We start from the raw sequence: 27,151 nt of genomic DNA, 5'->3' as shown, positions 1-27,151 counted from the left end.
TCTGTCTTGCCCTGCCCAACCACCCCGGCCACCCCCAGGAGACAGAGCAGAGCTGGAGCCGTGGGGGCCGGTGGTTGTAAACAGAGTTTATTGATGGGGAGGGGCTGGGGAGGCAAGCTCCAGCGAGGGTCCAGGACTCGGCTGGCCACGTGGCATGCATGGTCAGCTGGAGGTCAAAGGAGGGAGGTCACAAGAGGACGGGTGATATGGGACTCTCTGACCACCCCGGGGCCGTATTTACAGGGGGCCTGCCCGCCTCCACCTCCCCCCGGGCCTCCCCGAGCCCTTTAGACAGCTGTGCCAGTGTGACTTCTGGGCAGGTTCTCCCCGACTCCCTGCCTGGAGCCCCGGCACTGTCCCCCCTTCCCTTTGCGGGGGGCAGGGGGGCGGTTCAGACTCCTAACCGGCACCTCAGAGGCCCTCGGCCTTGTGGAAGCCCCAGTGTTGGCTCAGCCAACGCCCAGGCCGCTGGGGCCACCCACCACGCTCGCACTTAGACACACACACCGCACGCGTGGCCCACCCGACGCACACGCCCACCGCAGCCCTCGCAGGCACGCACACGCACGCCCCCTCCCCGGCCCCTTGCACACACGAACACGGCATGCACACGCACACACACCCACACACGCCAGGGGCCTGGGTCCGGGAGGGACCTTTTTCGGGGGGTGGGGGGGACTTGGGTCTGCAGCAGTGGCCCCCCCATCCCCACCCCACCTCCAAGCCCCCGGCCGCCACCCCGAGAACGGAGTTGTGCAATTGGTTAGAAAACTGCAAAAGAAACCAAAAATTGCCAAAGAAACCAAAATCTACGCGCATAAGGTCAACCTCAGATCCATAGCAAATTCTTCCCGCCCGCCCACCCCCAAACCATCTCAGTGTCCTGCGGCCCCGGGTGGGGGGGAGGGCGAGCTCGTTGTGCTTCCGTGTGGCGGAGGGGGCCCCCCACGCGGGTGGGGCGGGGGTCTTGAGCACCCACTCGGAGCTGGCCCAGGCCTGGCGTCTTTGCGCCTCTCTCGCTCCTGGTTCCCGTGGCTGGCACTGCCAAGGCGTCGGGGGGCCCGCCTAGGGCACCGGGGGCGCAGTCCTGTCCGCCCCCCCATAGGGGAGGAGGTGGGCCAAGTCCGTGCTGGGCCGGGCGTGGCAGCCACGGTGGCGGTCCCCGGGCCTGCCCTCTCCGCTGTTGAACGTGTGCGTGCGGCGCAGGGCGGCAGCCGGCGGGCCGTGAGGGCCCGGCCTCCGGAGGCTGCCCGTCGGGGGTGGGCTCCAGGGCCGGGGGAGGCTGTCGGCGGCTGAGGTTGGGTCCAAGGGGCCCGTGGGCGCTGACACCACCCGCCGGCGATCCGGGCTGGCGTGGGGGGTGAGCGGGAAGTCGCTGTGGGAGGCACGGCCTGGCCGCGTGGCATAGAGGCGGGCATCGGGGGCCGGGTCACCCGGCGCTGGGGGCTGCTCGGGGGCCCGGGCGGGGGCCAGCAGCAGGAGGGAGGACGAGGCGGAGGCGGAGAGCAGGGGGTGGCCATGGTCCCAGCCGCGGGGGGCCAGGGCGTGAGGGTGGGGGTGCGGGGTGGGCAGGCGCTTCTGGGGCAGCGGCGTCTGCTCGGGCGTGGGCAGCAGCCCCGAGTCCAGGTCGTGGGGGCCGCCCTGCAGCAGTGTGGCCTTGGCCCAGCCGTTCTGCATGAGGGGCGCCAGCAGCGCCTCGGGGGGACCTCCGGCCCCACCGGCCCCGCCACCCCGGCCCCCGGGGCCGGCCCCCCGGCGCTCGCCCAGACGGCTCACGCTCAGCACGGCCTCACCACCCCCGTGGGCCAGGATGGCCTCCTTGTCCTTGCGGCGGGCCAGCTCGCGCCGCTCCCGGAGGCCCACGAACCAGCCCACGCTGAAGCCGGACACCACGGCGCCCACCACGAAGGCCGCCACCGACGACGTCACCAGCAGGTTCACCGACACCAGCCCGGCGCGGTCCTCGGAGAGGCTGGCCCGCAGGAGCCCTGGCAGGGAGGGCCGGGTGAGAGGGGCGAGACTGGGGCAGTCCAGGCCCCCCCACCTCCTTGGGCCTATCTGCCCTGTGACGTCTCTTTGTCCCTGTCAAAGCCTGTCTGTCCACCTCACAGCTTCCGTTTGTCTTCTGGGGTCTGTCTGTCCTTCCCCTCCCCCCTCCCTGGGAACTGGGACCCCTGCCCTTCCAAAGCCCCGATGGAGTCCAGCCGCCCCGCCCCTCTGGGCACAAGTGGCCTAAGGGGGCAAGAGAAGCCCTGAGAACCGGGATTGGGGGTCCCCAGGCCTCTTCCCTCCCCCCACCATGGGATGGGGGCTCCTAGCCTGACCTCCCCTCCCCCCACTCACCGGTGCAGTCCCCTAAGCCCGAGGTGCTGGCCCCGGACACGTCCTGCTCAAAGGTGGCTCTAACGGGGGTGGCGGGGAGAGAAGAGGCACCGTCAGCAGAAATCGCGTCTCAGGCCGGCCGTGCACCCTCTGCCCACCTTCTCCCGACCTTACCTGGTGCCGGGGCTGAGGAAGACACAGGAGCCGTCGGGGGCCCAGCCGCAGTAGGGGTCCTGGCTGCCGATGCAGTTCCTGGGGCAGACAAGGGGACCCTCAGCCGGGGCCCTGTTCCAAGCACCCGCCCCTTCTTAGTGACTCCCGGAGTCCTCGCGACGGCAAGTCTTTGTGGGGGGACGGCCCACTCCCCACTTGACAGATGAGCCAACGAGGCTCAGGGGAGGTAACTTGAGCCCGAGTGGCAGAGCTGGGGTGGGCGCCCTGGTGGGCTCGCCCCAGACCTGTGCCCTTCACTCGGTCCTCCAGCGTCATTGTTGCAATGACAGGGGGCCGCGAGGGTCCTCTGTGTCGAGGGAGGGCTCACGCGGAGCCCAAGGGTGAGCCAGCACTGCGCGCGCGTCCCAGCCTTCCACCCACTTTAGAGACAGAAACAGCCGCCTCCCCCAGTCTCCTCCCCACAGCAGCCACCAGAGGGCGCATGTGAGCACCCGCGTCAGGGCTGGGCCTTCCTCTGCCCACAGCCCTCCATGGCGCCCACCTCCCCCTGAATCAAAGCCCAAGTCCTCCCTGCAGCCCACCAGGCTCTGTACAACCTGCTGTCCTGTTCCCACCCTCCCCTCCTCGCTCTCTCCCCCTCCTCGCTCTGCTCTAGTCACACAGGCCTCCTGGCTGTGCCTCCAACACACCAGGTGCAGTCCTGCCCCAGGACCTTTGCACAGGCTGTGCCTCTGCCCAGTTCATTACTCAACAGCTCAGAATGCTGAGGGGCCCCCAACTCGAACCCGGCTCCTCGTGCTCCCTGTGCTCATTTTTCCTTGCTTCCCACCACGGCCAGCCCAGGGCGGGCCACTCACTTCATACACCCCGAGTACTGCTGGCAGCGGGCCACGGGCACGCGGACCACGCAGCGGGGAAAGGCCGCCAGCAGGCCCCCCGAGGCCGTGTCCAGCTCCAGGCTCAGCAGCCGCTGCCCCGTCTCGCCACCACCGGGCCGTCCACACCTGGGGACAAGATGTGAGGCTCAGGGTGCCGGCTCCACCTCTCCGCCTGCTGGTCCCCTCTCCCCGCCTTTGCCCGGACTCACCTGTCCGGCCGGTAGGTCTCGAACTCCTCCAGGAAGACACTGGGCCCAGCAGTCCCTGAGGCGCTGGCATTGGGCCGCACGAGGAACTTGAGGACAGTGCCCGCCTCGGAACCCAGGAAGACGACAGTCTGGTTGCCCCAGGGGCCGGCGCCCACGTCCACGGCCACGCGTGTCAACTGGTGCCTGGAGGCCAGGGCGGGGTGGGGTGAGGGTGGCCCCACAGCCGCCACGCACCACCAAGGCAGGCGCGGGCATGGTTGCACCGGTGCACACACACACTGGCACGCCAGCACCCGTGACAGCCACCAAAGTGCGTGTGCACGGATACCAGGCACGTGGGTGCACACACAGGCACGTGGGCACACGTGCCAGAAACAGAGGACACGTGTGCTCATCACAGACAGAAAGAGCTCTCCCTCTGGCCTGCAGTGAGCCCTGTCCCCCCACCGCCACCCTGGCCTGGGCCCTCGTCCCCACCCCGGCCCCTCCAGGACTGACCGCATCAGCGTGCGCACGATCCAGGGCGCGTGGCCCAGGGAGGGCACCGCCTCGTCCATCAGCGGGTGGGTCTTGACGAAGTTGAGGATGTCGTCAGGCAGGGCACTGGAGGCGTTATACTGCATGCCAGGAGCCGCGCAGCACCCAGGCCTGGGCCGGGGGGACGAGGGGGAGGTCAGGGCGGACTTGGGGGGGTCCTTCACCAAGGGCCTGATTCTCCAGGGGGACCCACTGCCCTGCCCAGAGGTCCTCAGTTTTCCCCATCTGCACAATGGGCGCAGCCGAGCTCGGCAACAGTCGCATAACCACAGGACGTTATCTGGCCAGCCGACCCAGGATGGAAGGGGCTCTCACCGGGGCCGTGGCACCTGATCCTCCGGCACCGGCGTCCAGATGGACTCAGGGGACTTCTGCTCGCGGAAGCGGCCTTCAAACACAGCAGCCACGTGTGTCATGTCAAAGGCGCAGACGGCCGAGCCGGGGATGCTGGGGAGGGGTGTGGATGAGAGGGTGTGGTGAGCCCAGTGGGGGCACTGCCTTGGGCAAGCATACGGGGGACTCCCTGACCTCAGGTGCCCACAGGTGTTCAGAGCCCTGGGCCAGAGATGCCTCTCTCCCTCCGACTCCATATCCTGAGCAGCTCTCAGAGGTCACCTCCCCATTCGGGCCTCCATTGTCACTTGCCTGGGCGTCCAGCCTCCCAGCTGCCACTCTTGCACCCTTAGAACCTGTTCCCCATGGGGCTTTCCGAAAACACAAACCTGATCTCACCCCTCTCTTGCTCCTTACTCTCCCATGGCTCCCTAGTGCTCTCAGGATTAAGTCCAGGCTCTGCCCATGGTCCACAAGGCCCTGCATGACCTGCCCTGTCCTCTTCCTGCCCTTCTCTCCCCACTCTCGTCCCCTCAGCTCACTCTGCTCCAGCCACATGGGCCTCCTTGCTGTTACTTAGACACATCAAGCTCCTTGCAGCCTCAGGACCTTTGCACATGCTGTTCCTCCATCTTCCACACTCTTCTCTCTTTCTCCATCTCACACGCAAAGCCTAGCTCCAACATCCCTTCCCCTAGGAAGCCCTCCCTGCCCCTCTCCCCAAAAGGCAGAGGATGAGGATGTCCCCCAACCATCCCTGTTCTGACCAAAGGGCCTTGGAGGGTTAGTGTGTGCTTCATCCCACCCCAGCCTGGGGTCAAGGCCAACTCAGGCCCCTGGGCATGTTTGATGAGCGAATGAGGGACCTCCCCAGCCACTCCCACCAGATGCTCTCGGCTCACTCCCGTGGGCATGCGCTGACCTGTTGCTGGGTGTGGAGAAGACAGCAAGGACCACGGGCCGGCCCCCTAAGCTGACCACGCCCGTGACAGCCTGCAGCACGTTGAAGTAGAAGTGGGAGTCACCAGGCACGGAGCAGTTGAGCCGCGCCTTCAGGAAGGACGTCCACTGCTTCTCCAGCACGCGGGGGGAGCCCCCCACGTCGTTCTTGCACACGCGGGCCACGCGGGACACCACCACCTGAGCATGACGGGGGACAGACGGGGGGACCTGAGTCCACGTCCCGGGAAGACCTGCCCACAGGCCCACCACCCAGGCCGGGATGGAGGCGTCTGGCCCTGGCGCCGGTGGGACCTCTCTGAGCCCCTGCCGCCCCGGCGGGAATGTGGGGATGGTGATGACGGTAACCACAGTCACCGCCACCTGGTCCTCATATCTCTTACACGCCTTCCGGGGGGTGATGATATCCTCATCGCACATTTGGGACACCGAGGCACTGAGAAAGGGACTCGACCGGCCCAAGGTCACAGTACTAGTAAGAGGCAGTCTGTGCTTCACTACTGTCTGGTGCTGGGTGGCTGGGTGGGTGGATGGGTGGGTGGATAGATGGGTAGTGGGTGCATGAGTGGGTGGGTGGACAGATGGATGGATGGATGGATGGATGGGTGGATGGGTAGGTACAGGGATGAGTAGATGGATGGGTGGTTGGTGGGTAGCTGGATGGGTAGGTGGGTGGGTGGATGGATGGATAGGTGGATGGGAGGTGGATGGATGCGGGGTAGGTGAGTAGATAGATGGGTGGATGGGGGGCTGGGTGGACAGATGGGTGGATGGATGGGTAGGTGGGTGGATGGGGGGGTGGGTGGACAGATGCGTGGATGGATGGGTAGGTAGGTGGATGGGTGGATGGGTGGGTGGGTGGACAGATGCGTGGATGGATGGGTAGGTAGGTGGATGGGTGGGTGGGTGGACAGATGCGTGGATGGATGGGTAGGTAGGTGGATGGGGGGGTGGGTGGACAGATGCGTGGATGGATGGGTAGGTAGGTGGATGGGGGGGTGGGTGGACAGATGCGTGGATGGATGGGTAGGTAGGTGGATGGGTGGGTGGGTGGACAGATGCGTGGATGGATGGGTAGGTAGGTGGATGGGTGGATGGGTGGGTGGGTGGACAGATGCGTGGATGGATGGGTAGGTAGGTGGATGGGTGGGTGGGTGGACAGATGCGTGGATGGATGGGTAGGTAGGTGGATGGGTGGATGGGTGGGTGGGTGGACAGATGCGTGGATGGATGGGTAAGTAGGTGGATGGGGGGGTGGGTGGACAGATGCGTGGATGGATGGGTAGGTAGGTGGATGGGGGGGTGGGTGGACAGATGCGTGGATGGATGGGTAGGTAGGTGGATGGGTGGGTGGGTGGACAGATGCGTGGATGGATGGGTAGGTAGGTGGATGGGTGGATGGGTGGGTGGGTGGACAGATGCGTGGATGGATGGGTAGGTAGGTGGATGGGGGGGTGGGTGGACAGATGTGTGGATGGATGGGTAGGTAGGTGGATGGGTGGGTGGGTGGACAGATGCGTGGATGGATGGGTAGGTAGGTGGATGGGGGGGTGGGTGGACAGATGCGTGGATGTGTGGGTAGGTGGACAGGTGGGTGGGTGGACAGATGCATGGATGGATGGGTAGGTAGGTGGACAGGTGGGTGGGTGGATGGATGAGTGGGTGAGTGGGTGATGGACAGATGGGGAAATGGGCTGATGGAGCGCGGGTGGGCTGAAGAGCAGACAGATGGGTACGCGTGAGGCTGCACAGGTGAGGGGCGGGCAGTGGATGAGGACGGTAGCCGGGTGGGTGGACAGTGGAGGAGCAACATCCCCAGGGCATCTCTGACCTAAGCTCGTGTCCTCCACCAGGGCTGGGTGCACCAAGGCCACCCCGCATGTGCCTTCAGCCTCGGGGCCTGGTCCCGGCTGGAGGGGAGGCCCTGAGGACCAGAGGAGGAGGGTGGGACCCTCCCACCCCAGGTGGAGATTCATGGACCCACCTTGGGCACCCACTTCCCACGATCAGAGCCCCTTCCCTCCACGCCCCAGCACACGGGCCTCACCTTCTCCAGGTAGTTAAACTCCATCGCGATCTCCCGGAAGAAGAAGTACACGTGGCTGCCCCACTCCACCGCGTGGACGAAGTATGGCTCTGCGGGACAGGAGGGGTCAGAACGCAGCCCCTGATATGACGAGGGGGTTCTGGGGCAGAGAACTCATCAGCTTTTACAGTGAAGGGGGACGTAGGCTGGTTACCCAGGCAAAATGAAATAGACTCAAAGTTTGGGTTATTTTGGGGGGAAAAGGGAGGTCAGAGCCTAAAATCGCCGTATCTACTCCCCACAAATGGCAACATCTACTATTTTTTTGTCACCTTCCTCCCTCGTGTTGAAGAGCCAAGTTCCTGTTATACCCCTGCCATCGTTCCATTTCAGGCTTCCAAAGCCACCCACTTCCAGCAGGTTCTACTTTAGATCCAACTGAAATCATCCCTCTGCCTTTATGTTCAAAGAGGTCAATAGATTCCAGAAATGAGGCAGAAGTCCCCTTGCCAGCTTCCCTGGGACTCTTACTCTGTTGGGGGGACTTGATGAATGCCAGCCCCACCAGGCCTGGGCCCAGGGCCCTCTGGGCCTCACCTTTGAACCACTTGGAGTCATGCTTCACGGTGCGCAGGGTGGGCCGGTCCCCAAGGCTGCGGTAGATGACAGCGTCGATGGCGAGGAAGTCGGTAACAGTGGCCGTGAAGAGCATCCCGTCTGGATGGGGAGGAGCGGGGAGGCAGGCAGGAGATGAGATTGTAGAGGCCAAGGGCTGGGTGGGTGCAAACTCGATTTTCCAAGCCCAAGCCCTGAGCCCGGGGGCGCCCCTGTGTCCAGGTGGAACCCAGATCCCATCCAAGCCCTGTCCCTGACAAAGCCCCTGACGGTGGCTGAAACTTAATGCCAGCTGAGCCCCAAACCTGGGCTGAGATTCCGCCCATTTCACAGCTGGACAAGTGGTCACCCAGCTGCCTTCTAAATGACCCAGACTCCAAGAGTGGAAAATGCCAGGCCCTGCGCAGGGTGGGGGCTGATCAGATACACAGTGGCAGAGATGACTCACCAGAGAACAGGGCGACATTGGCGTGTTTGGGGTCATACGGACAACGGGCCATGCCGCTGATGTTGTCCCCAAGAGGCTGCAGGGTGTCTATCTGCAAGGAGGATGAGTGTTAAGTGACAGATCTCCTGGCTATGCCTGGCAGCCCCTGGCTCCCCTGGACCCCCACTCCAGGGGGAGTCCTGGCTGTATCATGGATTACTGTGTGATAGTGGCCATGGACTTGACCTCTCTGGGCCTCAGTTTACTTATCCGTAAATGGGTCTAAGAGTTGTGGCTGGGCAAGGTGGCTCGTGCCTGTAATCCTAGCGCTTTGGGAGGCCAAGGCGGGAGGATGGCTTGAGGCCAGGAGTTTAAGACCAGCCTGGGCAACATAGCAAGACCCCATCTCTACAAAAAACAGAAAAATTAGCAGTGCGTGGTGGTGCGCCTGTATCTACTCGGGAGGCTGAGGCAGGAGGATCGCTTGAGCCCAGGAGTTGGAGGCTGCAGTGAGCTATGATCGTGCCACTCCACTCCACTCCAGCCTGGGTGACAGGCTGGTGACCTTGTCTCAGAAAGAGAAAAAAAAGAGTTGATTCTCCTTAGTTTTATAACTGGCTCATTCCTGACCCCTTTGGAAACCGCTGACCCCTCTTGAGCTCAAGGCAGGGAGGGCACAGCTAGCAAGGCTTCCTGCAGAAGGGGACACCGGCTGGGGAGAGGAGGGCAGGTGAGCAGCGGCCGGGAGGTTGCACCTAAGCGGCGGGGACTCACGCTGTAGTTGGCGCACACGGGGTTGAAGGCGTTGGAGCCGCACACGAAGAGCGTGGACTCGTCGCGAAGTAGCAGCACCTTTACGAAGTTTCGACACTCGCCCTGGAGGGAGACAGGGGGACGTGGGGAGGAGATGTGGGCGTGGCCACGGTGTGGGCGTGGCCCGGGCTGGAGCCGCGGGGGTATGGGGAGGGTGGAGGGCGGAGCCGTACTGCTAGGGGCGGGGCTGGGGCGGGGCCAGGGTCCACTCACCTCCTGCTTGCCTTTCATGCGACACACGTCGATGTCGCTGGGGTTAGATCGCCAAGTCAGCTTCTGCGGCGCACAGAGAGAGCTGGTGAGGGGGCCGCAGGGTCCCCGACAGCCCCAGGAACCTCCGATCCCCACCCCTGGGGCAGGGCTGAATTCACCCGGCTCCCCAGAGCAGCGTGGGGACACCCCACGGTGGCATTCCAGGTCCTGCCCCTCCCCTGCCACCTGCGCCGCTTCCTCACCCGCTGGTAGCGCAGCTCCGTGGATGTGGGGGGCTCCAGCTCCACCCGGTACAGGTTGTCCCTGGCGGGGAGGGGCTTAGTGAGATTAGGGGAGGGGCCTCTGCCAGCCCTCCCCCTTCCAATCTGTCCAACAGGTAACAGGTGGGGACACGCCAAAGCCTCTAACACCAGCAACTGCCCTGCTAAGCAAACCCCGCCTAACACTGCCCCAGGCCCCCCGCACCCCCACACGCTGCGCGCTCACATGCCCCAGGCCAGGGGTCTGCGCCCAACACGACCTTACATCAGGTCCCCCCTCGCCCCTCGCAGCCACCCACCAGGCTCCCCGCTCCCCTCCCTGCAGAGGAAACTGCCCTGCTCAAAGTCACTGGTGACCTCGTGCGGGCAAGTCCAGCGGTCACTTCTCCATCCTCATCCTCTCCAAAGCCTCTGACCCGGCCGGACCCCCCTCTTCCTGGGAACACCGTCTCCTGCAGCCCCCAGACCCCACACTCTCCCGGCTCCCCTCCCACCTCTCTGGGATCCTCCTGGGTCTGCCCCTGTCACTGTCGTGGGCCCCAGGCTGGTGCCTCCTCCCTCCTCCCCCCCACCCGCCCCTCCTAGGTGACCTCATTCACTCTGGGGGTTCGAAGTGTTCTCTGCACCACAACGACACCCCCAGTCTCGTCTCCAGGTCTCCAGCCTGGTCGTGCCCCTGAATGTCCCCCACCTCAGGGACCCTTGGGGTCTCACACTCAACACGGCCACTCTGGGCCAGACCAGACCCCCAAACCTGCTCTGAATCTCGGGGGATCAGCCCACAAGTCGGGAGGGTCCCTCACCTTTCCTCCTCCCCGTCACGGCCAGACTGGACCAGCCCAATACCCTCGCCCTGGTTCCCAGCGCCCACCTGCCCACCCGCACCCCCACAGCATGTCCTCCCCGCAGCAGCCACCAGAGAGTGCTGGTGAGCACTTGAGTCAGGGTCCCTACCCTGCCTACAGCCCTCCATGGCTCCCACCTTCCTTGGGGTCAAAGCCCAAGTCCTGCCCTCGCTGTGCCTCCCATACCTGTCCCCAATGAACAGCGTCCTGTTGACCCGCAGAACTCGCTGGATGTTGAGGTCGTCAGCACCCTCCGTGGGGGTCAGGCGTCCAGGCCCGCTGCCCACGAACACGGGGTAGTGGTTCAGGTCTGGGGGGAGGGCAATGGGAAGGGGTTTGAGGGGGTGGCCCAAGATCATGATCTTTCTAGAGGTGGCTCCTGGCCTGGTGAGCCCCCGGGGGGGGGCGTGAGGGGAGGGACAGCAGACCCTCCCACGAGACTCCCCCAACCCCCCCGCGACCCCCGACTCACAGTCCCTGGGGGCCACACTGAGCGGCGGCGGCTCCTCGGGAAAGAGGCCGTGGGCGCCCCCCAGGAGCAGCAGCAGGAGCAGCAGGGCCGGGCGGGGAGGAGGGGTCAGCATGGCGAGGGCCAGGCAGCGGCAGGTGACACCTGCGGGCGAGGGGGCGGGGTGGTGGTGAGCGGCGCGACCCGCAGTCCCACCTGCTGTCGGCAGAGAGCGCGCGCGAGCCTCCTCCGAGTCCTCCAAGTCCCAGAGAAACTCCCCACTGTTATAATAATAAAAATAACAATACTAATGGCACTAATAATAATAACCGTGCACGACCGGTAATTATTTAATTACCACAACAACTTTATGGCCACGTGCTGAGTGCAAGCCTGGGAAACAAATGACTTCAAACAAAAATGTGTTAGGTAATCCAAGACTCATACAGTAACAGCTACATCTTAAACCATATATTTAAAAATTCAATCTCGAAACACACATATAAGAATTCTTAGAATTAAAACGCAAAAATTTTACACTCAAAGGCTCAAAAAAAAAAACCTCAAAGACACTTGGAATTTTATAAGCCACAAGCTTTAGAATTACAAACTATTCCAGCTGGCTGGGGGGCCTCAGAGGGCTGGGGAGGTCTGGCTTCCTTCCCGAGTTCAGCCTTTCTGTCCTCTGCTTGAATACCTCTGTGACAGGCACCTCACTCCCTCTCTAGGAGGCCTGGTTCCTGCTCTCATTCAAAGTAACTTTGCCCCACCTTCCAGCACCTTCCGGATTGTGGCATAGAAACCTCCGCCCCCCTCACCCCGCCCCCCAGCCATAAACGATGAGTAGAATTCCCCCTCTGAGATTCAGCCCGCACCCCCTACCAGAAAGGGGTGCAGTCCAGGTCCCGGAAGCCCCAAATGACAATCTCAGCAGCCTCGTCGTTCTGGGAAGTCTCGAGCAGCACCCATGCCTCAGTTTCCCCAACTGGGCAGCAGGGACATCTCCCAGCCCTGCCCGGGGCCTTGTGGGTCAGGGGTTTCGAGCCTCTGGAGGAGTGATTTGGGAACACGGCCCGGCTGCCACCGAACACCCAGGGCCAGAAAACAGGAAGGTCTTGCGTAGCCCAGCACGGCTTCCTCCATATGACCCTGAGCTTCCAGGATTTGTGACTCGGAGGATGCCCGGATCCCACGTGCGTTCGGGGCAGGGCTCGGCTTCCTCACTGGTTTCCTTCCCCGCCCCCGGAGCCTCCTGCGGTTCCCAGTGACCCCTGGGTCCAGGCCCCGGCCCGCCTGGCAGGCACAGCCCCTGACCTTCGACCCCACCGCTGCCTACCGGATCCTCAGGCCGCTGGTCCTTGTAGACCCCTCCCCAAGGACCCCTGCCGAGCACCCTGTCTGCCCCCTGCCGTTTTTAAGTGTGTATGACAAGGTATACATAGTGAAATTTGCCATTTTAACCATTTTTCAGGACACAGCTCAGCGGCATTAAGCTCATTCGTACTGTTGTGCAACCATCACCACCCTCCACTTCCAGAACTTTCTCGCGTTCCCAAACTGAAGCTCTGTCCCCATGAAACACTCACTCCCCGCCCCCTCCCCAGCCCCTGGCACCCACCACTCTACTTCCTGTCTCTGTGGATCTGACGACTCCAGGGACCTCCTGTGAGTGGAATCACACAGGATTTGTCCTTCTGTGTGTGGCGTCTCTCACTGAGCACGATGTCCTCAGGGTCCCTCCACGCTGTGGCCTGTGTCAGAGCCTTGTCCGTTCCCTTTTATTTATTTATTTATTTTTTTGATGTTTTATTTGTTTTTTGAGACAGGGCCTCTCTCTGTCACCCAGGCTGGAGTGCAGTGGTGTCATCACAGCTCACTGCAGCCTCCAACTCCTGGGCTCGAGCGATCCTCCTGCCTCAGCCTCCCAAATAGCTGGTACTACAGGCGTGTGTCACCAAGCCCGGCTAATTTTTGTAGAGGTGGGGTCTTGCTATGTTGCTCAGGCTGGTCTCGAACTCCTGGCCTCCAGTGATCCTCCCACCTCGGCCTCCCAGTGTGGTCGGATCACAGGGGTGAGCCACAGCGCCCGGGCTCCTTTTTTAAGGCCAAACAATACTCCCGCGTGGGGCTGGGCCACGCTGTGTGCATCCACTCATCCATCCGCGGACACCTGGGTTGCTTTCAACTTTTGGCTATTGTGAACAATGCTGCTACGAACACGGGTGTCAAAATATTTCTTTGAGTCCCTGCCTTCAATTCCTTTGTGTGTATACCCAGAAGCAGCATTGCTGGATCGGGCGGTAATTCTATTTTTAATTGTTTCAGGAACTGCCACACTGTTTTCCATGGTGGCTGCGCCATGTCGCATTTCCACCAAGTGCACAAGTGTTCCAGTTTCTCCCCATCCTCACCAACACCTGTTCTCTTGGCTTTTGGATAGTAGCTATCCCAATGGGTGCAAGCAGGTACGCCTTTTATCCTGCATTTTATCGGAATGTTTAACTAAAGAAGCTTTAACACAACAGCTTCCATCCGCCACGCAGCATTGGGGCTGGGGGAAGGGTGCCAGAGCCAGGCTGCAAGGGTTCGAATCCTAGCTCTGCCACCGACATGCTGTGTGACCTTGGACAGGTCACTCTCCCTCTCTGGGCCTCAGTTCCACATCTGTAAAATGGGCATGGCAATGGTACTGACCTCACAGTGTGGTGAGTAGTACTAAATAGCACAGTGCCGGGCACACAGTAGGTGCTCAGTAAATGCTGACATTATTGCTATTGGTGGTGGTGGCTTATTAAGTCGTAGCGACTGGGCTGGATAATTTCTGGGAATTACTTCATGGAACCCACCAATGGTTCTGTGGGGTTGGTGTGACATTAAGCCCATTTTGCAGACAGGGAAACTGAGGGTTGGATTCCGGGGCTGTAGCCCCGCCAGAGAGGAAATGGCAGCTGCAGCAAGCCCAGGGCCCCACTCACTCATCCCGCAACCCCATGAGGCCAGCTGTGACTTTAATACCCAGTTAACAGACGGGCAGACTGAGGCCTCAGGCCCGGATGGGACCTCGTGGCTATTTTTTCCTTCTTGTTTTCTTAGCTTTGGGACGATGCAACCACTTGAGGCCGGGCAGGGAGTTCCTTTCGTCCCTCTGTCACCAGCTGCCTCCAGCCCCCAGAAGCCCATCCCTAGGGCCCCTGAGACCCCAACCGGGCTTTGGTCTTGCCTGAAACCTGCTTCTCCTGCAAGGTCCTCCACTTGGGGACGGCCCCACTGGTAACACATCTTCCTCTCAGGGGAAGAATTCAAGTCCGCTGTGGCCGTCCTGGGCGCTGCACCTGCTCCAAGCCAGGAGCACCCCCGAGTCATGACAACTATACGTGTCTCCAGACACATCCAAGTGTCCCCGGAGGCAGAAGCACTCCGGTTGAGAGATGCTGCTCTAAACCCTTCTATAGCTCCCCAGCGCCCTTGAAATGAAGTCCCAGCTCATCCCCTCCCTTCTGTCCCCACCTCTGGGCATCTGCACATGCACATGCTGTTCCCTCTGCCTGGGACCTAGTGAACACAACCTTCGGGTCTCAGTCGCCTCCTCCAGGAAGCCTTCCCAGATCAGCCCCCAGGCTGGGCAGGGATCGCTTCCAGCCTCCCACAGTGTCTGTGTGTCACCCGTGAGCACCCTGCTCCCCTTGTCTTGCAGCTGCCTGGGTAACTGTCCTTCTCCCCCCTACTGGGCTGTGAGCCCTGGGACGGCAGAGCTGGGTCTGTCCTGTCCACTCAACTGTGTTCCCAGCACCCAGCACTGGGCCCTGTATCCAGTAGGAGCTCAATAAATAATAAAGCACTTGTGATATGCCAGGTATTGTCGTAAGTACTTAAATTAACTCATTTAATCTGCACAACACCCCCCCTCCCAAGGGGTGAATGCTCTAAATAGGCCCCTTATACAGAGAGGGAAACTGAGGCACAGATAGGTGAAGTCATTTGCCCAGAGTTAGGGAGCAACAGGGTCGACACTGGAACCTTCTCAGTTTTATTTATTTTGATGATAGTGCAGAACTGGGCTGGGCGCAGTGGCTCACGCCTATAATCCCAGCACTCAGGGAGGCCGAGGATTGCTTGACGCCAGGAGTTCGAGACAAGCCTGGGCAACACAGCAAGACCCCATCTCTACCAAAAATAGAAAAAATAGCTGGGAGTGGTGGTGCCTATAGTCCCAGCTACTCAGGAGGCTGAGGCAAGAGGATCGCTTGAGCCCAGGAGTTGGAGGCTGCAGTGAGCTGTGATGACGCCACTGCACTCTAGCCCAGGTGACAGAGTGAGATCCCGTCTCTAAAATATTTTTAAAAATGCAATTTTTGAGGGTGGGAGTCTAGACCACCTTCAGGACCAACCCTGATACCTGGCTTCATTTTACCCTTGATCTGGGGTTACCGGAGGCGGGGGCACCTCCCCCCGCCCCAAGACCATCTGTTTCTCTCCGTGAAACTCGAGGCGCCTGTGCCAGCAGCCGCCCGGCGCCCGCCTGCCCGGAAGCGGCCCCACCACCTGCCAGGCCGGGGCTGTCCAGCACCTGGCCACAGGGAGCCGCCACCCGGGGCCAGGCACGGGGGAGCCGCGTGGCCGGCGTGTGCACCCCACGCTGTGCAGGGTTTTCTGGGACATCCGTGCACCCACGTGTCTGCGTGCCCGTGAGGGAGGGGGAGCCTGCCTGCAGCCTTGGGAACATGCCTTCGTGCCATGGACGTCAGAGGGGGTGGGACAGCCGGTCACAAAGTCTCACACTGTGGCCGGGCCCCTCGGCCTGACCCCAACTGCGGCTCCAACTCTGCATGCCATCACACTGCACAGATGGGGAAACTGAGGCTCGAGGCTCCGGGATGGAAACTTCATCAAGGCCACCCTGCTGCATTTCCCCTTGCTGGGAGCTGCCACCTCTCTGGGACCCTGGTTCACTCCTGGGGCTCCAAACCCCAAACCCCGTCTACACCCGACGCGCCCACAGCCCGGGGCCTCCCCCAGCTCCAGACTTGGGGCCCAGCTGCCCTCGATATTGTCACCCAGGGATCCCACAGGGTCTCACCCTTAACCACGCCGGCCCCCCTTCTTCCCAGGGGCCACGAGGCCCCAGTTACTACGGCCCCGTCATCATCTGTCGTCATCAGTGTGAATTTCCTACTTCAACGCTCCTCCCACCTCCCGGCCAGCGCCGGGCTGCTCCTGGCCCCGGTGCTCTGGGATAGATTTTAGGACCAGCTTGCAAGTTCCAACACAAACAACGAATGAAACAAAAACCTGCTGGGACGCTGGCTGGCAGGGGGACGCTGGCTGGCAGGGCGCCGGTCTGTAACTCAAACCTGGGAGAGTCCGGCTGATGGCGCAGGCCACGCCTGGGGGTCCAGCCCCAGCTGCCCTCTCCCCACCGGTTCCTGCAACCTCACATCCGACACCAGCATCCGCAAGTCCTGGGGGCGCTGCCTTCGGATTTATCTGGAATTCTCTCAGCTTCCCAGCCCACACCCTGGCCAGCCCCTGCGCGGCCTGCCTGGACCAGCGCTGTCCCCTCTGCCCTGGTCCCCGGCTCCTGATCTGGCCCCCCCAAGTCTGTCCTCCCTGAAGCAACCGCCAGGGGGCGCCTGCGAACACCGAATCAGGGCCTGTCCCTCCTCTGCCCACAACCCTCCATGGCTCCCACCTGTCTCAGAGTCAAAGCCCAAGTCCTTTTCACTGCCCACCTGGCCCTGCACAGCCTGCCTCGTCCCCTCCACTGACTCTGCCTCAGGGCCTTTGCACTGGCTGTTTCCCCGCCTGGCGTGGCCTTCGCACCGTTACACACATAACTCACTTTCCCTTTCAGGTCTCCGCTGAAAAGTGGCACCCTTCTCAGAGAGGCCCCCTCTCGAGCTCCCCGTTACCCCACAACCCCTTAACCCCCTCGGAGCCCGAGTTCTGCGCCTTCGGCCCTTTGCCTCTCCGAACGTGGTCCCCGAACCAGCGGCATCGGCGTGACCGTTAGAAACGCAGAGCCCGGCGACCCACGAGTGCCCAGCCGGAGCCTGCGTCTGAGCGGGACCCCGCGGGACCCGCGTGATGGCGGAGTCGGAAAAGCTCGGCGCCGCAAGGACCCCGCCAAATAAAACAGTCCCCCGTCCGTCAGCCTGTTCAGGGCCCATCTGGGACTGTGAGCCCAGTGACCCCGGCGCTGGGCGTGTCTTGGCCAGTGACACCTCCCTGCAGGGTCTGGCATGCTGTCGGTGCTCAATAATTGCTTGCTGCACGTGACGAGCAATCGTCAGCTTCGGGAGTTGAACGAACCCAGATCTGTCCCCCCACAATGTTGCCCGCCTCCTCTGCAACAAGCACCCGTGCGCGCATGCGCGTGCACACGTGTGTGCAACCGACCGTGCACACGCAAACCCCAGGGAGCCGCCGCCTGCGTCCCCACCCGCAGCGAAGGCTTTCCGGCTGCCAAGCCGTTTCTGAAGCCCCGGGGGAACTGCGTCTACCCACCTTCCCGCCCCACCCGACCCCGCCCAGCCCAACCTTGCCAGCCGGTTGGGGAAACTGAGGCGCAGACAGACAGCATTGCCAGCCGAGGAGCCCCCAGGTTGAGAGCTTTGGCTCCAGGACCGCACAGCCCAGGTTCGAACCCCGGCTCTGCCTCTCACCAGCCACGTGACCACAGAGAGTCACTTCCGCTCTCCAGGCCTCGGTTTCCCCATCTGTAAACCGTCATGAATAGAATTCCCACCCTAAAACATCGGGCCGAGGAAAAAGGACATAACCTAAACCAACGTCACCGCTCAGAAACCCCACGCGCACACCCCGTGCACACGTGTGTGATTTTAAGGTCGAAAGGAAGTAGCAGGTTAAATTCGTTTTGATGCCACGTTTTACTCAACCCAACGGCTCCAAAGTGGTGGTACGTCCGCTCGCAATCCTGGACCTTTCACGTTCTGCTTTTCATACTGAAACGGCATCTTTGGGATCCAGTGTGGACGTCACGCCTCCTCATCTCCATTCGGAGCGGCCAGGCTTCAGAGCTCAGCAGGCACACGTGGCCGGCGGCACCCAGGAAGCCCTCAGCAGCCATCACTTGGCAATGTTATTATCATTGCAATCGTTTTTATTCAGAAAAATATCAACCAGGTACCAGTTTGGAATTGGAGGCCGTGGCCCCATGCTCCCCTGGGACAAGCCTGCAGCCAGGGGGGATTCGCCCAGCCTCTCTGCCTTAGCAGGGAAGTTCTACTTTCAGTCTACCTTGAATCCTTCTTGCTTCCAGAAGTCAGCTAGCTTGGTCCCCTGCTCTGGCCCAGTGGGTACTCCCAGCCTGGGCTTTGAGATGTCCTTGACGGGCAATGCCTGTCTTCCTCCTCTCTGATCACACCCACCACCAAGCACCCCAAGCTCAACTCACACCCTGACACTGCCCTGCTCAAAGGCCTGCCGTGGCTCCCTAGTGCCCCACAGAAGAAAGAACTGAACTTCACACCTCCATGTTCAAGGGCACTTCCCACCCTGGGAAGGACTTTAGCCTTCCTCCTGCCCGGTCCCACCTCCAGGCCTTTGCTCGGCTGTCCCCAGGATGCCCTCCCAACTGCCCAGACACAGTCATCTCACTCTTTGTCCTGGAAGCCCCACAACTGACTCCTGCTCACCAGTCAAGGACATGTGTGGATGTCACCTCCTCCAGGAAGCCCTCTCTGACCACTCAGGCTGTGCCTCAGTTTCCCTGGGTGCCCCCAGCCACGGCCCTCCCTCAGCCCCACCCAACCTCACCAACCTGGAAGCAACCGTGTCCCGCCCTGGCCCCCGGTAGCCCACATTGGAAGCTATCCACTCGCTCACTTGCTTAGCACTTATTGAGCACCTGCTGTGTGCCAGACACCATTCTAGGCACGGCAAGCACAGCAGAGACCAAGAAAGCCACAAAGCACCCCCCTCGTGGGGTACCCAGTCCAGTGGGGAGATGGGGTACACACGTTACCCCAAAATGGAACTCGGTAACTTCTGACAAGGATAAATGTCACAGTGCAAATGCAGAGAATGATGGGAGTGCGTCGCCAAGGGGCTGCTCTAGCTGGTGGCCGGCGAGGGCGGGGGACCTCCTGCAGGAGAGGACGTCTGTGCTGAGCCAAAGGCTGGCCGAGGTGAGGGGGGCTCTGCAAAGGCAGAAGCTTGGAGGCTGGAACTGCTCAAGGAACAGCAAGAAGGTCTAGGCGGGTGGGGAGGCAGGTATGTCGCAGAAAGGACCCCAGGGGTCTCCACCTTTTCCAGAGGAGATACTGACCCTTATTTTTTTTTGAGACAGGGTCTCACTCAGTTACCCAGGCTGGAGTGCAGTGGCGTCATCATAGCTCACTGCAACCTCTAACCTCTGGGCTCAAGCGATCCTCCTGCCTCAGCCTCTAGAGTAACTGGGACTACAGGTGGGTGCCACCATGCCCAGCTAATTTTTGTAGTGGAGATGGGGTCTCGCTATGTTGCCCAGGGTGGTCTCGAACTCCTGACTTCAAGTGATCCTCCTGCCTCAGCCTCCCAGAGTGCTGGGATTACAGGCAAGAGCCACCGAGATCAGCCTGAGCCTCGATTTTCTTGTCCATAAAACAAGGCAGCAGAACGGGGTCTGGTGCAAACGCATCTGCTTTATGTTAAACAGCCTTGCTGTGTGGCCTTAGGCCAGCAGCTTGGCCTCTCTGGGCCTCTCTGTACCATGATCAGGGACTCGGATCCGAGCCAGGCTTGGAGCCGCCATTTCTCCATCTGCCACAGGCAGCAAGGCTGGGGGCGGGATGCCTGTCTCCCGTTCGGCAGAAGGAGCTCCCTCTAGGCCCTGGCCGCCCCGGGTTTCTGGCTCCGGGGCCAGCGTCCCCGGGGGGATCGAGTAACCCAGCAGGGCGGCCCGGCCCCTGCGCCACCCAGGTCTGGTTACAGGCTCTGCTTTCAGCTGCCTCCTCCAGCTGCCTCGCTCACCCCCGTCGAAGCCCGGCCGGGCTCGGGGCTGTCTAGGAACTTGGCAGAAAGGCCAGAGGGAGTCCCTGCGGCCCCTGGGCAGGGCACGTGGGGGGCAGAGGGGAGAGGCCCGAGTCCCTCCATGCCCGCCAGATGCCGGTTAACTCATCCCTGCCCAGCCTGGGAGGCAGCTAGCGAGTCCCCACCCATTCCTGACACCCACTGAGTCCTCAGCTTGCACAGCCTCAGTTTCCCCATCAGGGAACCGAGCAAGATAGCCCCCTCCTCGGGTAAACGAGCACCGCCTCATAGATGCTTAATTAACTGTCTCGACCGCTGTGCAGCCTTGGGTTAGACTCTTCCCCTCTCTGGGCCTGTTTCTGCCTCTGGAAAACAGGGATGAGAGTATTGGCTCCATGGCGGCAGTGGGGTCACCGCCGTGTCCCCAGCACGCATGAGGCCTGGCACACAGTAGGTGCTCAACAAATCCCAGCTGAATGAATGTCCCAGAAAGAGCCCCCGCTTATAAAATAGTTGCAAGGACACGTTCATTCCAGATTCTTGCATACCTACTGCGTGCCAATAGGGCCGGAGAGCCTGTGTGTCCAGGGCTCGACACAGAGCCCGGCATGCAGTAAGCACTCAATTAATGCTGAGCATCTCTTTTGAAGAGGCTGGTGCTCAGAGCTGCCTTCCACACCCAACCCACGGCAGCCCAGGACAGCAGGGATTTAAGACGAGATTTAGGAAGGCCCTGCCTACTACGCACCGGGCGCCGTGCCAAGCTCTTCACAGGTATGAAGTCACTTAATGCCCGCGTGGTCCCTCATCCCCATCCACAGATGGAAAAGTGGAAGCTCAGAGAGGTCAAGCCACTTGGCTGAGGTCGCACAGCACGTGCGGGTGAAGCTGGGATGCACAGGTTATACTGCCTCTGCCTGCCCTTTCCCGGGCGCTCACAATGTGTCATCTGCCCATGAGTGTGGCACAGCCCAGATATTTTACAGAAAACCGAGAGAGGCTGTCCCTGTCCCCAGGCCACTCAGGAAACCAGATGGGTGAGACCAGGTGGCAGAGGCAGGCCCTCAAGTGGGCACGTGGATGTGTCCCCAGGGCTCCTGGCCCAGCAGGGAGCGGGGGGGGGGGGTGGCGGGGGCTCCCGGGTAATTAATTTGAATGACTGTTTGGAAACTGGGCCGCCAGGAGCCAACTCGGAAGCAGTGACTTGTAATTAGGAATTGGGGGCGGGGGTTGCAAGGACCACTCAGAGGAAATTAAAGTGTCATTTATGCCCTGGGGGTACATAGAGGGCCCCAGAGGGGGTAGGCTCCTGGGGAATCTGGATGGGACGGGTGTCAGGCACCCGCAGATTCCCTGGGGACGCGGGTCCTGCCCTGGAACTCCATTTGCAGCAAATACAGAGCAGCCGGGCCCGGTCTGAGGGGACAGAGAGGGGTCAGGCTCTATTAGAGGGAGGACAGAAAGAGAGACAGTCCCTGGCTTTGATCTAGGGGCGGAAGACGGGAAGCCCTGCCTCTGCCAACTTGGGGTTCCGGGAGCCCCTCTTCCAGAACTTCCCCAGCCACTGCCCTGCCCCAGAAGCCATGTCCAGGAGGACACAGGGGTCGCCCAGTGGGACAGGAGCAGAATGAGAGGCCCGGAGGCGGTGGCAGGCAGGGGGGTGCCAAGTGCTGCTGGGAAAGGGAAGACCTGGCAAATGAACTTGAAGAAGACAAAGGCGGGAAACAGGTCCCAAGGGAAAGGCCCTGGGGTCAGAGGGGACCACAAGTCTTGGTGAGTCAGGGCTCAGGAATGGCCAGAGAGGCTGGCAGAGTGACATCAGCGCCGGGGGATGGGGGCGTGAGAACTGTCCAACAGTAGAGAAGAACATCGACGGGCAGAGCCCCCTGGTTTACGGGGTGACCTCAGAGAATTTGGGGCCTTCAAGGGGGAACAACAGCAAATATTTATGGAGCACCTGCTGTGTACCAAGCCCTGACAAGAAGTACCTGATTTAGCCCAGTCAGGAAGGTGGGAGAGGCTCTTCTGACCATTTTATATGAGAGGGAAACCGAGGCCCAGAGTGGGCAAGCGATGTGCCCCAGGCTGCACAGCTAGGAAACAGTCCACCACCCTGGGGTCAAAGCACAAGACCTCTCTGCAGCCCACCAGGCCCTGCATGACCTGCCCTGTCCCCTCTCCTCCTCTCCTCCTCCCTTTCTCCCTCTCTTAACTCTGCTCCTGCCACACAGGCCTCCTTGCTGCGCCTCCCACACGCCAGGCGCCGTCCTGCCCCAGGGCCTTTGCACGGGCTGTGCCTCTGCCAAGATTGCTGCTCCTCCAGATCTTTGCGTGACAGCCTGCTTCTCATCTTCCAGGTCTCAGCTCAAATGTCACCTCCTCAGTGACACCCTCAGTTAAAACAGCCCCGCCCTTCCCAGCACTTCATTCTGTATTGCTGTCTCAGGGCGCTGAGTATACTTGATTTGCCTGGTGTCTTTCTCTAGTTAGTGTGCCTGTCCCCATCTGGCTGTGAATTCGACAAGGGCAGGACGCGCAGTTGGCCTTGGCCATTGCTAGGTCCCCAGCACCTGGCACATAGTAGGTGCTCATTAAACATTGGTCAATGCATCACATGAGAGCAAATCCCCCCTCCCCCCGCCAGCTCCAAATGAGATCAGGGCCTGCATCCTCTTGTTAAATGATCAACCCTACGGGAGACAGAATAGCACCTCTGTTCTTCTTATGCAACTATCAGAAAATATATGTCCTCTCCTAGAACTCCTGCACATCCGTCACGGCCCTAGCTGCAATGCCCCTTCTCAGTGCATCTCTCCTGATCCATGTAGCACAGCCCCGCTTTCCCCAGCCCCACTTGCTCCCTCTGCCTCTCCCCTGGCCCCACGTAGCATAGAGGGCCAGTGTCTGCCTCTGTTTCCCCTCCCCTAGCCTAGAAGTCCCTTGAGGGCCAACCAGACACTGGAGTTGAGGTTTTTCCTCTGGTTCACCCAGCACGGAGCATGGTAAAAAGTGGGTACTGAAAGTATTTGTTGACTGACTGACTGATCACCCTGTCCGTCCTGAGCCTGGGCCCACCTGAGCACCCACAGTTCTCTGGGCTCCTGTATTTGGGAAGTTCCTTCCTAGGTCAGCCTTTGGAAGGAGGGCTTAGCCAGGCCACGGTGCATCCTGGGAAATGTAGTCCTCATTAGACCAGGAGGCCCTCCCAGCAGGCCCTTTGGATCCTGGGGCCAGATGGGGAAGGGGCATTGAGGGTGGCCAGTGGGGGGGGCCCGTCCAAAGGGCCATAAGAGGGGACCCCAGCCTTCCAAGCCACTTCCTTGGGTCATGCTGACGTCTGCCACTTCATCTGACATCCCGGGAGGGGAGGTGATGAGGGTCTGTGATGACAGAAGAGATTGAGGTGGTTGGGGCCCCGCTGCACACCGGACCCCAGCCCTGGCAGCCAAGCCCGCACTGTTCGCCACGGCGGAGGCGTCTAGGCTCGGGGTCTATTCCGGGACAATTCAGCCACAGGACGTGGGGCAGGCAGTAGGGCCCGTGTCCCGGGCTGCGTCAAGCCTTAACTGTCCCACTGCTGCTACACAAAGGCAGCAAGGGCAGGGGAACACACCCACAGTGGCCAAGAGAAAGCCGCGGCCGAACAAATCCCACCTGGGTCTTGGAAGAACCCAAGTCCGAGAAGCCACAGCTTCTTAAAAACAGCTCAGAGTTTCATACTTGCGGTCTCTTAAACGTTAGAGATGTTCGGAAAAACTACCATACCTGGAATCGAAAACGAATCCAGAAGGTCACCTGGGCCTGGCCCATATCACGATTATTTCCCCAGGATTCTGGAAAGATGGCTGTCCAACTCCCCTTGCCTGCCTCCTGGGATGGGCAGCTCATCACCCCTTTGAGCATCGCACTGGTTTCCAGGAGCCTGTCTCCTCCTAGCGACCCTTCCTTGCAGCTGCTCAGGTCTGAAATGTTACTCATGTCCCGTCCCTGCTCTAAAACCTTCCATGGCTCCCTACTGCCCTTGGAATAAAGTTCACTCCTCAGCCTGGCGTTCAAGGCCACTGCCCACCCCCCTCAGGTCTCAGTGTCATTGCCTCCTATCCTTAAAATAGTGCAGCCACTCAGGGCTTCCCCAACATACCCTGCCATGGTCATTCTTGCTGTCCCTTCCCCCAGGAATGCCTGTCCCTCTCCCCCTGGCAAAATCCTTCTCATCCTTCAAGCCCGGTGCAAGCACCCCCTCCTCTAGGCAGCCTTCCCTGCTCCCACCTGTCCCGACCGACTGGCCTGTGATTTTCTCCCTCCAGAATCGCCCCCTCTGGGCCCATAGGACAGGACCACACCCAGGGTCGGCTGGGGACATCTTCCTTCCTGGGAGACGGGCAGTGACCGGCATATCCTTCAGTCCCCGGGGACCCAGCTCACCTGTCCGGCAGGCTGATGTCATGGTCACCTTTCCAAGGGCAGTTTGATTTCTATCTTCCAGGCCCCGCCCCAGGTAACCCCAGCAACTCCTGTCTCAGCCCTGGGCGGCCACTGCAGACACCAAATCGAGTCTCTAGCACCTTCTTTGCCCATCGGACAGAGGCAAGGACTAAGCTCCAAGGGGAAAGGGCCCCTCCCAGATGACTCAATATCTCCACTTGGAGATGCTGTCTCACCTCAAAGCAGAGGTGGTGACAAGGACCTGTGGGTGCTCAGCCCCTGCAGAGGTAGGTGACAACCGGAGAGGCAGAGTGGGGCAGTTACAGATCCAAGACAGTGTTGTGTGACCTCTCTCTGCCTCACCTTAAGTCCTAAAACCAGAAAGCATCTCCTGGAGACACTGCAGCCCAGAGAGGCATAGGGACCTGCCTGAGGCCACACAGCTAAGCCCCTCCTCTCAAAGCTCTGGGGTCTAATTCCTGCACAGCCCAGAGCTGAAGGGGAGGGGAGAAGCAGGGACTCTGGGGCGACCATCATTGGCTAGGGGCATCCTGGGATGCAGGGGGATGGCAGGGGGTCTAGGGTTTCAGCTGCCTCCCCAGGCCTCAGTTTCCCCATTTGCTTTTAAGAATGGGCAGGTTCAGAGTGGACGTGCTACAGTTTAATGAGGCTTATGCCAGGCTGCCACCCGACTCCCAGCCAACTTCCTAGTGAGCTTAGGACCCCCTCCTGGACCCCAGCCTTGAACCCCCAGCCATCTCCCCACACCCCGTCCATACTCTCCCTGAACAGAGTTTAAAGCAATTGTACATAGACACCCAGAAATCCCGCCCCTGGGAGAAACAGGGTCTCCCAGCATGTGGGGAAAGCAGCTGGGGGGGTCCGTGGGTGTGGGGGTCTCCCAGGGGTCCTGAATTTTTATTTTGGAGACGGAATTTGGACCTTTTGACAAGCTGAGTGAACCCAGAAAAATATGAAGAAATGCACTTTTGCATATGGGGTGGGGCGTCTCTCCCTTCTTGCCACTTGACCCCAAACCCAGACCCCCCAAAGCTTGGGAGTGCCCCCCTAACTCCAAGCCCCAGTTCTGCCTTAGTCTGGGGGTCAAAGATGACAGCTTCAAGTGGACAATGTCAAAAAGACAGCGAGAGGGCCACATGGGGGCGAGGGTCTGGGAATGCCTCCCCCAACCCCAGGACCCTGGCAAACGCTCCTGGCTCTAGCATTTATGGGTCCCGGGCAGAGGTGGGGTTCACTGCACTAGCGCCCCCTCTGGGAGGTGCCCCAACTCGGAGGGCGCCCGGAGGCGGAGAGCAGGACGGGGGGGCACGTGACCCCCGCCCTGGGGACCAATCAGCGCCCTCAGGAGGGGGCCACACTCGGCGCCCCCCACCCAGCCCGGCGCGCTTGGAGAGAGACGTTTTCTTTGTCCCTTTGTCAGCTCTTGGGGGGCTCCGAACCCTCAGGCCCCCACTGCAGCGGGGGGATCCGGACTGGCTGGCCTTCTCCCCCCCCAACCACTGCGGCCCCTCCCCCGCCACCAGGGCCGGGGACTCGTTCTGTTCTGGGCCGGGCAGGAGGCCGGAGGGGACTCGGGCGCCCAAGGTGCGGCATCTGGACCGCGGAGAGGGGCGGAGGGGCACTACAGTGCCGGGACCACCCCACCAGCCCCAGGTCGCCCTCGACTTAGCTCTTAGGGTCCCGCCCCCCAACACCAGCCCCCAGCCCCGGCCCGGAGGCCCCAAGCCTGCCCCGAACCCCCAACCTGGGCCCAAATCCAGCGCCCCAGCGGCGCAGCCGCGAGCCCCCATCTTTGTGCCTCCTGCAGCCCCCCCGGACAAAATCTCCACCCGCTGCGGAGCCGACAGAACCCCCATTATAGCCTCCCATGCAGGCCCCCCGTCAACAATCCGAGCCCCCCCACCTCCGCCCGGCTGCGGTGCCATTGGACACCCCCATGATGGAGCCTCATTCGGCGCCCCAGGCCAACATCCAGCCCCTGACAAGCGATGCTGCCGGACCCCCAGATGCCACTCCGTGTAGCGCCCCCCTCTCGAAGCCAGCCCCCTCCCCAGCTGCGCGGCGCACAGACAGCGCCCCCAAGCCCCCTCCCCGGCCCGATCCACCCGCTCCGGGTGGCAGGGCCCTCGGGCCTCCCCCCACCCGCGACAGCGCCCGAGCCGGCCACCCCAGCCCACAGCCCGGCCCCCCGGCTGCGCACCGCCAGACGCCCCCGTGGCAGCGCCTCCCCCGGCCCCCGCGCAGACGCCCCGGGGCGCTTACCTCGGAGCCGCCGGCCGCGAGTGCGCGGGAGGGAGCGAGGGCGGCAGGCGGCGGGGGGGCCGCGCGCGCACCTGTCCCGGCCGGGCCGGCTCAGCCGGGCATCCCGGGGTGGGGCGGGGGCTGGGGGCGCGCGCTCTCCCCGCCCCCGGCCCGCGGCGCCGCGCTGGGGGAGGGGGCTCAGCCCCGGCCCCCCGCGCGCTGGCGTCGGCTGCGGGGGGGGCGCTGCGCGGCGGCCGGACCGGGGGCGCGCCGCGGCCGCATCTCCTCCGCCCGCCGCGGCGGCCGCTGCGACTCGCGGCTCCGCCACCTCCGCCCCCCCTTGCCAGCAACCCCCCACCGAAGCCCGGCTGGAGCCGCGCAAAACCCGGCCCAGAACACCGGCGGCGCGGAGCGGAGCGCGGAGCCGGGCGGGT

At 61.9% G+C, this 27,151-nt stretch overlaps 1 protein-coding gene across 5 annotated transcripts; it reads right to left on the bottom strand.

Moving 5' to 3' along the window:
- Positions 1 to 66: 66 nt before the first annotated feature.
- Positions 67 to 26,772, bottom strand: SEMA6B (semaphorin 6B). 5 transcript variants are annotated; one of them, XM_069480220.1, is made up of 17 exons: positions 11,943 to 12,099; positions 11,085 to 11,225; positions 10,799 to 10,922; positions 9,750 to 9,810; positions 9,508 to 9,570; positions 9,256 to 9,357; positions 8,503 to 8,593; positions 8,037 to 8,156; positions 7,461 to 7,549; positions 5,376 to 5,593; positions 4,436 to 4,567; positions 4,082 to 4,231; positions 3,584 to 3,766; positions 3,354 to 3,500; positions 2,497 to 2,574; positions 2,344 to 2,402; positions 67 to 1,988 (listed from the first exon to the last, which is right to left on the bottom strand). In XM_069480220.1, the coding sequence occupies exons 2-17, from the start codon at positions 11,194 to 11,196 to the stop codon at positions 1,066 to 1,068; spliced, it is 2,652 nt and encodes an 883-aa protein (XP_069336321.1). In that variant the 5' UTR covers positions 11,197 to 11,225; positions 11,943 to 12,099; the 3' UTR covers positions 67 to 1,065. The 5 variants fall into 5 exon arrangements, with proteins under 5 accessions (XP_069336321.1, XP_069336311.1, XP_069336304.1 ...); XM_069480210.1 differs by having other exon boundaries at positions 892 to 1,988; positions 10,799 to 11,225; positions 11,943 to 12,090; XM_069480203.1 differs by having other exon boundaries at positions 892 to 1,988; positions 3,584 to 4,231; positions 11,943 to 12,090.
- Positions 26,773 to 27,151: the final 379 nt, after the last annotated feature.

The sequence above is a fragment of the Eulemur rufifrons genome, chromosome 2 (assembly GCF_041146395.1).
Source record: "Eulemur rufifrons isolate Redbay chromosome 2, OSU_ERuf_1, whole genome shotgun sequence".
In the NCBI taxonomy this organism is placed as follows: domain Eukaryota; kingdom Metazoa; phylum Chordata; class Mammalia; order Primates; family Lemuridae; genus Eulemur; species Eulemur rufifrons.
This window is presented reverse-complemented; position numbering and strand designations above follow the sequence as displayed.